The sequence below is a fragment of the Felis catus genome, chromosome B4, assembly GCF_018350175.1.
Source record: "Felis catus isolate Fca126 chromosome B4, F.catus_Fca126_mat1.0, whole genome shotgun sequence".
NCBI lineage: Eukaryota > Metazoa > Chordata > Mammalia > Carnivora > Felidae > Felis > Felis catus.
The window spans coordinates 89,748,977-89,764,168 of NC_058374.1; the positions used below are offsets into that span (position 1 = coordinate 89,748,977).

Here is a 15,192-nt window from a genome sequence, read left to right on the forward strand (position 1 = left end):
TTGCTTTTCTAGGTCTTTTAAAAATTAAACTCAAGTTTTTATTTTGCTTCAGGTGCAGAAAATGTAGAACGAGTTCTGGTTACTGTTATCCAAGGAGCAGTCGAATATCCAGATCCAATTGCCCAGAAAACGTGTTTTATCATCCTCTCCAAGTTGGTGGAACTCTGGGGTAAGATGATTAAAGCAAAACAAAACACTTCATTCCACAGCTTGTTTCCTAAGACTCTTAGAGATGAAGTGGAACCCCAGCTATAACATGGACGAGAGCTGGGAGTTGATTTTCCCCTCATGATAGTTGACTTTCTTTTTATGCAAGGTGAACATTTGCCTTTTCTTGACAGGAGGTAAAGATGGACCAGTGGGATTTGCTGATTTTGTTTATAAGCACATTGTCCCTGCATGTTTCCTAGCACCTTTAAAACAGACCTTTGACCTGGCAGATGCACAAACAGTATTGGTAAGCACTTCGGAATCTTTGTTCACCTTGTGTACATCTCATGTATTCTAATTCACAGTTTACTTAATGCCAGATTGACTGTATTAGTCTCATTGGCCCACCCCCACCTTTTTTTAAATTTCAAATTAGGATTCACTTTTAAAAGGTTGATCTCTTCTGGATCTTTTGTGGGTTCTTACTGAATCCTGATACAGAAGTTTAGAATATAAAATCCAGCTCCTTCAACTTTAACAGTCCTTTTTCAAGGACTGTGAAAGGATACATTATATAAACATTCTTTAAAGCTTGGTTAAGTTATACTTTTCCACTGCGCTTTCATTCTAAACCTTGTTCTTAATGGTATTTTCCTAACCATTAAAAGTAACTTTCTCTTGCTCAAGTAATAGTTTCCCTAGCTCTTACTTTCAAAATACTTAATTTCAAGCAGTACCCTTTAACCATTTCCCCAAAACCTAGTAAAAGCTAGTTTTTGTCATTTGATTTACTGCATTAAGACAGCATTTTTGTATTTTTTCCCTTTTTCTCTCCAACCCACTTACTCCACATGCTGGTCACTTTCCTTCCTCTGTCTCTTGTTTGGAAGTAATTGTTAATGAGCAGTGGCCAGGGAAGTAAAAAGACAAGTGGGATCACTAACCAAAAATTGACTGTATTAAAATTCTCAACCTTGTTGTTCATAGGCTTTGTCTGAGTGTGCGGTGACATTGAAAACAATTCATCTCAAACGGGTAAGCTTTGTACTCCATGCCCCTTCATTTTCATCTTACACATAGATTTGTTAACATTTTGGGTTTTTGTTTTTTTGTTTTTTGTTTTTTGTTTTTTTTTTTTTAGAAAAGCACAAGCGGGAGAGGGGCAGGGGAGAGAGAGAGAATCTCAAGCAGGCCCCACGCTTAGTGCTGAGCCCAACATAGGGCTTGATTCCACAACGCTGGCATCATGACCTGAACCTAAATCAAGAGTTGGACACGAGCCCCCCAGGCACTCTGCCAAGCACTATTCAAAAGCTTTATATTTCTTAACTCATCCACTCCTCACAATAACTTCCATTTTTAATATGGGAAAACTGAGGCTCAGAGAGGTTAAGTAACCTCAAGTTACTAGAAATTTGCCACAGTCGGACTTCAAACCAAAGCAGTCTGACTCCAGACTCTCTGTTCTTAATCACAATGCCATATTGTGTTTGAAGTATACATGTGTTGTTCTAATTCATTTTTATGCATTATTTTAATATCAAGGAAGAAAATAATTGAGTTCTAATTATCTTAATTTTTAGGGCCCAGAATGTGTTCAGTATCTTCAACAAGAATACCTGCCTTCCTTGCAAGTAGCTCCAGAGATAATTCAGGTAAGAGTTGTCCCAGCAGATTCCTTTTAATTTAATTAAAGAAATATGACTGTGTAGTTCAATTTATATTTGGATTCAAGAAAGTCAGGCTGCATTCAACTTGATGTTTTACTGTATACAGGATAGTAAGAGTTGAAACTTCGGGGGTATATGAAACTGAATGGGAAAAAATTGTATTTTTATTTTCACTAAACTTTAACCAGAAATTTAATTTCCTACCATGGTGTAGGTGACAAATCATAATACCATTCCCATTGCCTGTGACTTTGTCCCCGGTAGAAATCACAGATGTTTTCGTTTCACATTAGTTGTTCCCAGGAATCTCAAAATACTGTGTACGCTCCAAGATTTTGAAATTTTAAGTTAACACCCCTAGACCTTGTTGTCTCAGTCAGCATCTCTTACTGTTCCACCACATATCAAAAATATTTTTGAGGGGCGCCTGGGTGGCGCAGTCGGTTAAGCGTCCGACTTCAGCCAGGTCACGATATCGCGGTCCGTGAGTTCGAGCCCCGCGTCAGGCTCTGGGCTGATGGCTCGGAGCCTGGAGCCTGTTTCCGATTCTGTGTCTCCCTGTCTCTCTGCCCCTCCCCGTTCATGCTCTGTCTCTCTCTGTCCCAAAAATAAATTAAAAACGTTGAAAAAAAAATATTTTTGATAACCAGAAGTCATTATAATTAGTTTGCTTTCTAATCCCATGTGTTATAAATGTATATATTTTTTAAATTTTTTTTGATGTTTATTTATTTTTGAGAGAGAGAAAGAGAGGCAGAACGTGAGCAGTGGAGGGGCAGAGAGAGGGAGACACAGAATCTGAAGCAGGCTGCATGCAGGCTCTGAGCTGTCAGCACAGAGCCCGATGCGGAGTTTGAACTCACAGACCGTGAGGTCGTGACCTGAGCTGAAGTCAGACGCTTAACCAACTGAGAACTGAGACACCCAGTATTTTAAAAAAACATTTTAGGGGTGCCTGGATGGCTCAGTCGGCTAAGTGTCCGACTCTTGATTTTAACCCAGGTCATGATCTCCTGGTTCCTGGGTTCGAGCCCCACATCGGGCTCCATGCTGACAGTGTGGAGCCTGCTTGAGATTCTCTCTCTCTGCCCCTCACCCCCGCTCAAAATGAATTAAAAACAAAAACGCAATGCTTTAAAAAAAAAAACAAAACTAAAAGTCCAGTGGGCTCCCCAGACTGCCAAAGGGCACCCTAGCACACAAACCTGTTCTGAAGATTTGTGCTGGGTGGTTCATTTTACATGTGCCAAGCTTATCAATGCTTAATTTTTAAAATCTGAAACTGTATTTTGAAGTAAGTATCTGGAATGCAGTCTTACATTTTTATATATTACAAAGTAATTTTTATAATGGTATTCAGTTATTTTCTTGGCATGTAGTTACCCCAACTTACCTAGTAGCACATAGATCTAACTAAGGTATCAGAGTTTTGATTACAACTAGAGTTAGACTCTCTTGAAGGGATTCTAAGAATTGTTCCTTCAGCAACAGTGTTTTTTAAAAGTTTTAGGGGTGCTTGGGTGGCTCAGTTGGTTGAGTGTCCGACTTCGGCTCAGGTCCGATCTCGAGGTCCGTGAGTTCGAGCCCCGCATCGGGCTCTGTGCAGACAGCTCAGAGCCTGGAGCCTGCTTCGGAATCTGTGTCTCCCTCTCTCTCTGACCCTCCCCCATTCATGCTCTGTCTTTCTCTGACCCTCCCCCATTCATGCTCTGTCTCTCTCTGTCTCAAAAATAAATAAACGTTTGGGGCGCCTGGGTTGTGCAGTCGGTTAGGCGTCCGACTTCAGCCAGGTCACGATCTCGCGGTCCCGGAGTTCGAGCCCCGCGTCAGGCTCTGGGCTGATGGCTCGGAGCCTGGAGCCTGTTTCTGATTCTGTGTCTCCCTCTCTCTCTGCCCCTCCCCCATTCATGCTCTGTCTCTCTCTGTCCCAAAAATAAATAAACGTTGAAAAAAAAAAATTTAAAATAATAAATAAATAAATAAATAAATAAATAAACGTTTAAAAGAAATTTTTTTTAAAGTTTTTATCATGCTATTTTATGAAAGGCATTGAAAAAATTGAATGAAAAATAGGATAGATCTCACATAAGAGTAATCATTAATGAATTTATGGTCTCATTTCATAACATGCTATCTTTAACTTTAGAGGTATTAATGAATTTTCTTAGCTATAACTTGTTATATAAGTATAAGGTAATGTTTTAATGAAAGCAGTGACCTTGCACATCAAAAATAGAAATATACCAGGTTAAGTAAAGGAAAACTATATTTCTGTCTAATAATTTGATCATAGAAGATAAACATCCCCAGTTTTCCTTTTTTTTCATATGTCTCATGACAACACTTTTTCAGAATTCTGTTAGAGCGCCTTAACTCTTTTTCTTTTGGTCTAGCTCTGCTCAGTTACTGCTCTTATTGGATGAGAACAGCCACAGCAATGCAGTTTTTGTCCCACTCTCCCTTCTCAGGCGTGAATCAATCTTGTGGGAGACCCATGTTCTCAAAAGTGAAAGCAGTCTCTGAAAAGTATCACATTTGAAACGCCATAGAACCTTTTTTGCTGACGACCTGTTGAGTTATCCGACTACTGTAGATTTGAAGCACCTTATGACAGATGACTAGATGAGTAAAATGTGGTATTTACATACAATTGAATACTATTCAGTCGTAAAGGAAGGAAATCCTGTCACATGCTACAATCTTGAGGGAGCCTTGAGAACATTCTGCTAAACGAAATAAGCCAGTCACAAAAAGATGAATACTGCACAATTTCACTTACATGAAGTACCTAAAGTAGTCCAACTCTCAGAAACAGAAAGTAGAATGGTGGTGGCCAGGGGCTTGGTAGGGAAAGAAAGGGGGAGTTGATGTCCAGTGAGTATAGAATTTCAATTCTGCAAGATGAAAAGTTCCAGAGATCTGCTGCACAACAGTGTGCAGAGAGTTAATGCTAATGTATAGCATTATGGTGGTTAAGATGCTCAGTTATATGGATTTTTTTAATCACAGTTTAAAAAGGAAAACTGTGGATTTGATTTACAGTGAATTTAATACAATTACATTCATTCTCTCTCTCTCTCTCTCCCCCCTCCCATCTGGGCCCCCCAGGAGTTTTGTCAAGCGCTTCAGCAGCCTGATGCTAAAGTTTTTAAAAATTACTTAAAGGTAGGTATTTGGAAAACTTACACATATTCATATCATAAGGTAATATTTTAGAGCTGAGAGAATACATATTACAGGATACTGTGTCATACTGTAGTCTTACCAGTTATTACTTGTTTGGGGATTTCTTTGTTCTGAAACCGACTTCCAAGAATTTGCGGTTTTGGATGTTAATACTTCAGAGTTTTCTATAAAGTCCCTTTCAACTAAGCTCTTAGAAAAGATCATAAAAAGTGAGGTAAGCACACTGTGTATATGCTTGAACGCACTATGAAAATGCCAGTTTCCTTTTATAGTGTGTGATGTAATTAGATAGGAGCTACAGGATTGGGATAAGTCATGTTTAAGAACATGTGCCCCCAGGGTGCCTGGGTGGCCCAGTTGGTTAGTGTGCAACTCCTGACTTCGGTTCAGGTCATGATCTCACATTTCATGAGTTCGAATCCCGCGTTGGGCTCTGCGCTGATAGCATGGAGCCTGCTTGGGATGCGCACTCTCTGTCTCTCTCTCTCTCGTTCTCTTGTTCTCTCTCTCTCAAAATAAATATATTATAAAAAAAAAAAAAAGGAACGTGTGACCCTATTGAAATGAAAGAAAGGAACTAAAAATACAAAAACAGAAGTAAGAATTACTTGGTGTATCTTATTTTGAAACTTCTGAGTTGTAGAACGAACAGAACAAACTCTCTGATTTGGCAGTCAAGGCTCTTTTTACATTCATAAAATGAGTGAATTTTTTTTTTTTTAAATTTTTTTTTTTTAAAGTTTATTTATTTTTGGGACAGAGAGAGCCAGAGCATGAACGGGGGAAGGGCAGAGAGAGAGGGAGACACAGAATCGGAAACAGGCTCCAGGCTCTGAGCCATCAGCCCAGAGCCCGACGCGGAGCTCGAACTCACGGACCGCGAGATCGTGACCTGGCTGAAGTCGGACGCTTAACCGACTGCGCCACCCAGGCGCCCCAAAATGAGTGAATTTTTTAAAAAACGCGCCAAGTTGGCAAGAAATACCAAATGCTTATTTGGCATTCATATTGACAACTTAAATTTGTAAGGCAGAACTGTCTTGCTGTCACCCAGGTAGTCATTCAGTACTGCATCATGACTTTTCACGTAACAGGTACTGTGCTAACTGCTGCAGATATCTGTACGAGTGACTTCTCTTGCCTATAAAGAGCTTGTGCTCTGGAAATAAAATTCCAGTGTGACAGGATGAAGACGTGTTCTTTATTTTTATTACCTTCATTCAGAAAATTGGAGGGCAGAACATGCTAAATATGTTAGTAGCAAGTGACTTAACGAATGGCTACCAGGTTTTTTTTGTCCGAGGCATTCAGTAAAATTCCTAAGTCAGGGCCTTTGCTGAGGAAGTAAAGTGTGTCATGCTTGGGCTCCGGTTATAACATCTTCCCTTGCCAGTTTTTTCCCTAGTAGTGGTCTGTCAGCTTAAACTGACGAGAGTTTTGTGAGAAGATGATCGGGAGCTACTGGTTATCATTGGGAACCCTCCCCACTCCCATGTCCCTGTAAAAGCAAAGTGCCTGTAGAGGTAATCTCTGTTAAATAACTGATCAAACTGGATAAAAGGACTAAAACACATTGTAACTGGCTATTAAAGGTATCCGTAAGCAGATGCAGGTACAGTGTGGCAGGCTTGTGCTCCAAAAATACTAATTCATGCGGCTGCATTTATACAAAGTCTGCTCCCAAGCCCAACATCTCTTCAGTGCTAGCATTATCTCTGGGAGAGCACTATTCTTGTTGGGAAAAGTGGATTCCTTCTTGTGTGCCTACTCTCTTTAGGTGTGATTGATCCTCATATCTTATCTCTTCCTCACTCTCACTTTGTCTCCCCTGCTGCTACTCCAGTATGTGTTTGTTACCTCACACTGATCTCCCTTCCCTTGTAGCCAAGCCTATTTGAAACACCGAATAGTCCTCTGAAATCCATTCCCCTCATTCTTCATAAACCATATAGCTGACTACAAAACACGTTCGTGTTTCTTGGTTTGACATTCAGGACTTTTGTTTTTTTATTTTGTTTTCTTATATTCTGACCTCAGACTGTCTTTCTAGTTTCTCTTGCAGGAGTGGTCTTTGCTGTTCTTCAACAGTTCTGCCTTATTAGCAACCCTCCTCATTTATGAATTCTACCCATTTTTTTAGGCCTACCTCAAGCATGGCCTCTTTGTAAGGCTCTGTTTTGCTCATATACCAATCCTTCTCTTCACTTAGTCAATAGATTTGTTCAATGAATGCCCAATCTGGTAGGTGCTAAGGATGCAGTGATGACTACAGTCCTTATCCTTAGTGAGTTTGCTGCCTATTTAGTCTGTCTAGTGCTCACTTAGCATGTACCTGACTGTGGAATATGGAAGGTAGTATGTACTATTGGGCCGGTCCCCAAAGCAGCCTCTAGCCTATTCATTCATTGTCTCCAATGGTGAGTTGCAAGTATTGTTTTATAATCCAGTGAATAATAAATTCCTTAAGGGATAACAGCTGTTATCTTTAGTTCTGATGTGTTTATTTCTTCCTAAGAATTTAATTTCCCAGCGTTGCCTTTGACAGTGTGCCAGTCAGCAAACGGTGTCTGAGCATGTTTTCTTCTGCACACTTGATTCTCCTAGCCTTAGAGTTCATACCATAGTTTCACTAATTTCCCGGCCAACATCAACATAAGTTACCACTAGATTTGGTCAAATTGTCCAGAAAAAAAGTTCTTGTACCATGTGTGGATTTATGAAGCATGTAAAATGTTCTGAGTATTGACTGTATTTCGTAAACTGACTTGGAGCCATTCTTCACGTGATACCTTCTGACACCAGTGCTAATTGTACTGATACTTTATTTCCAGGTATTCTTCCAGAGAGCAAAACCCTAAGGACTGGATCTCCCTGTGCCTACTTTATGATCAAGAATTCCAGTTAATAATTTATAAAGAAGCAGTTTTTGTGTGCCATTCACACTGGTCTTTTTAACATTGCTTTAAGCTTATTGCAGTATATGTATTGGAACTTTTCCTGTAAAATGGGTGTAATTTTCTCTGAATACAGGTATGTGACAACAAGAGAAGTTGCTTGCATGCCAGTTCAAATTGTTCTATATAAAAATGCTGTTAAAAGATACAGCACGGTTATCTTAGTACCCCCCCCCTTTTTTTTTTACTGGAAATGTTAAATCCTTTATAAAGACCACATAGCAGGAAAACAGTGTGCTTTTTTTCAATTGCTAATTTCCTTTTATGTGTGCAGACTCCAAATATGGGGAGAATACAACAAATCAAAACTAATTTTTTGTAGATAGCCATTACATTTCTTTAAACTGTTTCGATGCCAATGTGTGTTCTACAAAAGAGAATGGTTTCATAAATTAACTGATTTAAGAGTAGGTGTCAGTGTTACACACTTTTTATAAAAAAAATAAATTTTACGTAGTGAAATCTACCATGTCTTTTTTGGAATTATTATAAATAGTCTTATTATCTCTCCCTGATTTCCCATTTAAAGATTGCACATTTAGGCTTATGGATGATTTATTTATGCTCTCAAAACGTTATATGCAACATAGTTCTGTTGGACTCTTTTTTTTTTGTTTTTATATTCCTTATTTTGAGAGAGGGAAAACGAGTTTAGGAGGGGCAGAGAGAGAAGGAGAGAGAGAATCCCAAGCAGGCCCTTCATGGTCAACATGGGAGTCCATTGTGGGGCTTGAACTCACAAACCCTGAGCTGAAATCAAGAGTTGGTTACTTAACCGACGGAGCCACCCAGGTGCCTCTGTTAGACTTTTTTTTTTTTTAATTTTTTTTTTTTCAACGTTTATTTATTTTTGGGACAGAGACAGACAGAGCATGAACGGGGGAGGGTCAGAGAGAGAGGGAGACACAGAATCGGAAACAGGCTCCAGGCTCTGAGCCATCAGCCCAGAGCCTGACGCGGGGCTCGAACTCCCGGACCGCGAGATCGTGACCTGGCTGAAGTTGGACGCTTAACCGACTGCGCCACCCAGGCGCCCGTTAGACTTTTTTTTAAGATGCTAGAAAAAGCATGTTTCAATCTGTCGATAGAATTTAAAATCCAATTTCCCCCTCCTTTATTGGATTTACTTAGGACACTATACCTATGTGTTAATGAGGCTTACGAGTAGCTGCCCATTTAGTTACTAAAAGTACTTACCGCTGTTTTTATTCATGGCTATGCAAGAAAGCAAGAGGAAAAGTATCAGTAGTAAGTAGTATTGGAAAACTAAGAAAGGAGGGACACACTGAACGGGAGAATTAAATTGCTGCAGTCATATAAGTTTAAATTCTAAAAGCCTAAGGAAGATTTTAGGGGATTGTTGGTTTGGTTTTTCTTTTCAAACTTTGGCCCATGTGGTTCCCCTATGGGTTTCACGATGGGCTTCAGTGTGGTCTATAAACTCCCTTAAACTATTCTGAATGATATACGTAAATCTTTTTCTAGGGTTAATTCCATAAGTGATTTTAAACATTTTCCTTCATCATAGGACAGAGGTACTAAAGTAAATTAACAGTTGTCAGAATAGATCAGTGAAATGTATATTTCAATAAAAAGATCTTCAAAAGTAGATAAGTGAGGGGCACCTGGCTGGCTCAGTCATATAGAGCATATGACTCTTGATCTCATGGTCATGAGTTCAAACCCCATGTTGGGCATAGAGATTACTTAAAAAAAAAAAAATACATAAAAGTTAAACAGTGAAAGCTTGAGTGTTTCATAAGTTTTCCTACACGGTGGGAAAGACCATTGGCATCTGTTATCAGAGCACTAATTTTTCAAAGTACTAACAAGTCACAGTGTAGTGGTTAAGAGTTAAGACAGGTTCCAGATCCAGAGTAAGTAGGTTCAGGTGACAGTTCTGCCAGTCACTGGTTTTTAGAAGTTTAAGCAAGTTAAATTTCTCCCTACCCCAGTTTTTGCATCTGTGAAAGTGTGAAATGAGCTTACGGTACCTGCTCCTGAAGGCTTCATGCTAGCTATGGCCACTGTACTCTTAGTTCCGTATATGTGAAGGTGACACCTCTTTTTCCCCGGTCTCTTTAAAGCCCTTCAAAAGATTCACGTGTGTTCAGAGCCAAGCAAAATCAAGACATGGAAATTAAGAGTCTGCAACAGAAGTTAAACTTCATGTTCTATAATTATGTATAATAATTCCCATTTTTTCCCTGAAGTTATCCAGAGCACTTTATGTAGGGAGTACCATAGCAATTAGGCACCTCTGCTTCATCATGAATTACCTTATTTGTAGTTTCCAAAAACAAGCACCCAAATAAGTGTCACAAGAGTGAATCTCACCTCTTAACAGATGGGGTCATTGAGCCAAAAGACAGATTTGTGTGACTTGACTACAGAACCACAAGGATTTTAAGACACCTGGTCTAGTTCTGTGCGTAACAGTTTATTTAAAGTCTTAAATTTAGTTAACCATAAGCTGGCTCACTTAATACTATTGTATATCAATATGCATCACTTATGTGGTAAATATGTGAATCAAGGCCTTTGGCTCAGCTAATCACATTTTCTCCCATAAAACTTTTGAGCTGTGGGTTTTACTGTTGTAAGGAACCTGAACAGGTCCCCTTCTTGTCATTAGATACAAGAGAACTGAAATTGGTTGCAATTGTAAGCAGTAAACATTTGTTGGAATGGTTCCATGACTTAAGCATTGTTTAAAAGTCTAATAAAGTAATTTCCTTTGTAATAACGCATTACTGTGGGCTTCTGTTACCTCCATTGTGCAAAGGACACAACTGACTTGGAAAAACATGCTTAGAGTCAGTATTTGGTGGGGAGCGTTGAGACTGCGACCCCAGATCTGTTCCATTCAAAAGACCCTGCTCTCAACCACTCTGCCTTGGTTTCCTATTTCATTCCCCGTTGCCGTAGTTCTCATCCGGGAAGAATCCTTTTTCTTCCCCTCTCTCAGAAGTTTAGCCCTGGATCATCAGGAGTCTCTGTGGCCTCTCCATCTGTTGAGAAAGGCTGCGATGCAATCAGCTGGCAGAGGGGATCACTCTTTAGGGAACAGCTGCTTCAGATCTTGGAGGCACGAATATTCAGGACCCGATTTTAACCGAGTTCTCCAATACTGCCAATTTCCAAGATATATCGCCATTTTCCAAAATACCGCTTAAAGAGAGAATGAAGACATTGCGGACTCCCTCACCCCACAACGCCAAATATATAAGAAGTGAGCTCATTTACACTAAGAATTACGTCCGGATTATTCTGAGGCGATCACGGGGCTCCACGGCGGCCTACGGTCTTTAAAGCGGCTCCAGATCGATCCCTCCAGACGATGATATTCCCCAGTGACAGCCTCTCTCGTGTCCAGCAGTCTGCACACCTGTGACTCTTTGAGTGTTTGCGATCAGGAGTTCGCTGTTTGTCTTCCCTACTACCACCGCACGCCGCACTCTGCCGTTGGCTCTCGAGAACTGGGCGGGATTTGCAGTTGTGGGAATCTGAAACTGCTCACTGCGCAGGGCACCCCCCCCCCCCCCCCCGCGGCTTCACCCGGAGAGCAAGGGGGTACAGGCAGAGGGTGTGGACTGGACCGGCTCGGACTCCAGACAGCCACCGGCCTCCCCACCCCTCGCTAGAAAGGCTCGGGAAGCCAGCCGCCGCACCAGACACACGGCACAGCACCAGCGTCAGGCTGCCGAGGCCGGGGCCGGTCCGGCGGGCGTGCGCACGCGCACCGGCGCGCGCCGGCCGTCGGTCACGTGGCCCGCGGCCAGGGCTCGCGAAGCCGGAAGTGTCCCGAGGCGCAAGGAGGCCGCGGGAGCCCGCTGGCGGTGGCGCGACGGAGACCGGGCGCGGTAAGTGGGGCGGCGCGGGCGGAGGGCCCGAGCCGCGCGGGGCACGGGTAGCGAGGTGGGCACGGGCTCGCGCCGAGCGCTTCCGCCCCCTGTGGGCAGCGGGGATGCTGAGTCAGAGCGGGGGCGGGGCGGGCGACCCGATGAGCCCTGCACGACCCGAGGCCGAGCCCTCCCCGGACCTCGACTAGGTGGACGCCCCCCCGCCCCCGGGTGTCTGGGGCGTCCGAAAGCCGGTGGAATGGTCGCGCGGGCCCGGTCCCTGCCATCTCTACTCCTCGCCCCCTGGCCGGCCCTCTGACCGGGGCCCTCCCGGGTCAGCGTATAGCGACGTTGGGCAGGAAGAAAGAGGCCGTTCCCGCTACCGGGTCTGGGCCCTGGCCGCGCTGCAGAGACGGATTCCTCTTTTCCTTGGAGTTGGACCGCTTCTACCCCTCTTTATGAGCGTTGACACGATCGTCACTGTTTGAATGGATTGATTTTTCAGATGATTCAAAAGAGACGTTTCGTTTGGGTTTTAGTGATGATGACGGCGGGGATTGACTAACCGGAAGCTGGAAGCAGACGTTTATTAATATATACACCTATAATGTAAATTCCCAAACATTCCCTTTGGGAAATGCCTTACGGGGTTGTTTTCCAGTCCGTTTCCCAGGTGTTTTTCAGTAGGTGGCCTCAAAACAAGGTCTACCCGTTAACTGTCCAGTACATAACCAAAAACCGAGTGTTGTTGGTTTTTTGTTTTGTTTTGTTTTTCCACTCTAGAACGCTGAATTATTTAACATAGTGGTTGAGTTTGAAAATCCTTGGACTTTGTCCGCATGCCTGTCACCAAACCTGTTCTCATCTATGGACGAATAATAACTTTCGTTTTTGGACGGTATAAGGAAGTAGGCTTAAGGCAGAGTCACTAGTAACATACTTGTTGAGTGCTTGCCTGTAGTGTATCAAGATTTATAAAGCATACACCTTGTGGATGTGCTGAGTCATGTTTTAGCATGCTGTTATTGTGGGTTTATTGGAAGGTAGTCACCAAAAGACATTTCCCCCTGATGACTGTGAAACTAGTCTGCTATCTTCATGTAGAGAAGCAGATATCTGAGCTGATCAATGTGTTTATATTTATTCACTAGGTACATATAGGTACCTAACGACACTGTTTTCCATTACAGTTATCTCAGCACAGTTACAGCAATTAGGGAAGGGTTTTCATTATTGACAAGTATTTGTAAATATTGAAAAGGTAGTTGAGGAGTTTATTGTTAATTACCTCAGCTGACAAAGGTGTATCCCTTACTTGTAAAAAACGAATCTTATTTTTATTGCTTATTTGCAATGAAGTGCTGTATATAACGTTCCTTATCTAAATTAGATGGGTGGTAAAATTATATATCTTAGTATATCAAAGATTGTTGAAAATTGGCCATTCTTTATGTTCCTAATCTTTCTTGGAATATTGGCAGTCATTAGTTCATCACCGAATTCTAACGGAGTTCAGAGGGGTATTAAGATCCCTTCTGATATTACAGCACATTTAAGGTGGCATGGTGAGACTAGGGTTTATGCTACTTAGCATACCTGATTTTTATTCCAATGGGGAGCTCAAATATTTTAATATCCTTATATAGCTTTCCAGTATTAAAGGACAAGGCTAGGGGTGATGCTTTTTTCTTAAGTCAACTTTTTAGAGCAGTTTTAGGTTTATGGCAAAATTAAGCAGAAGGTACAGAGATTTTACTTAATATATAATAGCCTGCACCTGCATGCATAGATAGCTTCCACTTGCTCATTTTTTAAGACTTGGTAGTATACACTTAGTATGTGTCTTTTTATACTTGGAGATTGGAGAAACTATCCTTAAATTAATTTCAGGAGAGTTAGTAACTTTTCAGGTGTAAAAAACCTTGCACCTTTCCATTATGATTGTCAGGTGCTATACAGATGAAATTTTAAGCTATGGAAATGTTATGCCATGGCAACAGTTGTTTTCATTGTGTAACGGTGCCCTTAAGGAAACAAAGTAATTCTTTTACTGTCTGTTATATTGTACGTTGTTGCTTTATTTTAAAACACTTTATAATTCATCATTGATCAATCTTTCAAAACATTTGAAGGAGAGAAGTGGCCAGTATCACTCTGACAGAGGTAAAATTAGAAGGGAAATAGATGTTTCTGTAGCCCTGTGATAAATGAATTAAAGTGAATATATGTCATCAGTTAATGTTTTTTTCAGAGCCCACCCAGCATTTTAGCCTTTAATGTTGTTGGAAACTTAGATTGTTACATTAGACTGTGCACTTCAAGTTAGCAATAACTAAGGGGTGATCTTACTTGAGACTAAAAGGATCTAACATTTGTTCCTCAAATGTATTATTCCCTTAAAACAAACATGCAAATTTTTTTTTTCTCTTAGTTTAATAAGAAGATCTCCTGACCAAGCCGAGATGCAGAGCACCTCTAATCATCTGTGGCTTTTGTCTGATATTTTAGGCCAAGGAGCTACTGCAAATGTCTTTCGTGGAAGGCATAAGGTTGGTTCAAAGAAAACCGTGAAGACTTTTTAGCACTGTGTATGTACTCTTCTGAGAAGCACTCTTGTACTAAGATGTGAGACTTGACGTTTTTGGTCATACTGTCTAAAGAGAGTACCTGTTCGTGTGGTTATTTCAAGTATAGCTTGTTTCAGAGTCAGTGATGTCTGCCCAGTGGTGGCAGAGGTTATGTGTTGAGAGTGGGGAAAATAAAGAGACTAGGAAGATTCATGTTCTACCTTCTGATTCTTTTCCCAAGCTAGGCCTCCGGTGTTAGTGAGTGATCTCCCTAACAAGTTGGGTATGTCGGTGTACCGGACTGGACTACAGATGAGGGAGAAATACTGGGAGGCAGATGTAGGGTTTGAGGGGAATCCACAGATGATGCTGATATGCTGTCCTATAGCTTCATGCCCCGGTAAACAGCACCCTACAAGGTAGCTTAGAATCAAACGAGATTATCAGCAAGGAGTCCACGTTTAAAAGGTATGAGGTAGCCAGGACTTGTTAGTGAAAGTGAAAATAGAATAAGAGGGCTAATCTTGGAGGCACTTCAAGAACCAAAAAGATTTTTTGTCAGATTTGATATTGGAGGATGAAATTAAAGATAATTAATATAATTTAAAGTGAAGAAATGTAAGGGGCACCTGGGTGGCTCAGTCAGTTAAGCATCGGACTTGGGCTCAGGTCATGGTCTCACGGTTTGTGGGTTCGAGCCCTTCGTCAGCCTCTGCCCTGACAGCTCAGAGCCTGGCGCCTGCTTCAGGTTCTGTATCTCCCTCTCTCTGCCCCTCCCCTGCTCACACACACGCTCTCTATCTCAAAAATAAATAAATGCTAA

At 41.5% G+C, this 15,192-nt stretch overlaps 2 protein-coding genes across 6 annotated transcripts in view; both read left to right on the forward strand.

Moving 5' to 3' along the window:
- The window catches only part of XPOT (exportin for tRNA), a 37,471-nt gene extending 29,045 nt beyond the window's left edge, over nt 1-8,426 (forward strand). For all 3 annotated transcript variants that reach the window (XM_011284111.4, XM_011284112.4, XM_045062023.1), the window contains exons 20-25: nt 53-169; nt 342-457; nt 1,138-1,185; nt 1,734-1,805; nt 4,929-4,985; nt 7,838-8,426. In XM_011284111.4, coding sequence (XP_011282413.2) covers nt 53-169; nt 342-457; nt 1,138-1,185; nt 1,734-1,805; nt 4,929-4,985; nt 7,838-7,864 — 437 coding nt within the window. In that variant the 3' untranslated portion in view covers nt 7,865-8,426. The remainder of the gene's footprint in view (nt 1-52; nt 170-341; nt 458-1,137; nt 1,186-1,733; nt 1,806-4,928; nt 4,986-7,837) is intronic.
- Nucleotides 8,427-11,669: 3,243 nt separating this feature from the next.
- Nucleotides 11,670-15,192, forward strand: part of TBK1 (TANK binding kinase 1) — a 54,061-nt gene continuing 50,538 nt past the window's right edge. For 2 of the 3 annotated variants that reach the window (XM_023257194.2, XM_023257192.2), the window contains exons 1-2: nt 11,670-11,823; nt 14,234-14,351. In XM_023257194.2, the coding sequence (XP_023112962.2) occupies nt 14,265-14,351 (87 nt within the window). In that variant the 5' untranslated portion in view covers nt 11,670-11,823; nt 14,234-14,264. Of the gene's footprint in view, nt 11,824-11,898; nt 12,412-14,233; nt 14,352-15,192 lie in introns of those variants that run through there. The other variant, XM_023257193.2, reaches the window with a different exon arrangement.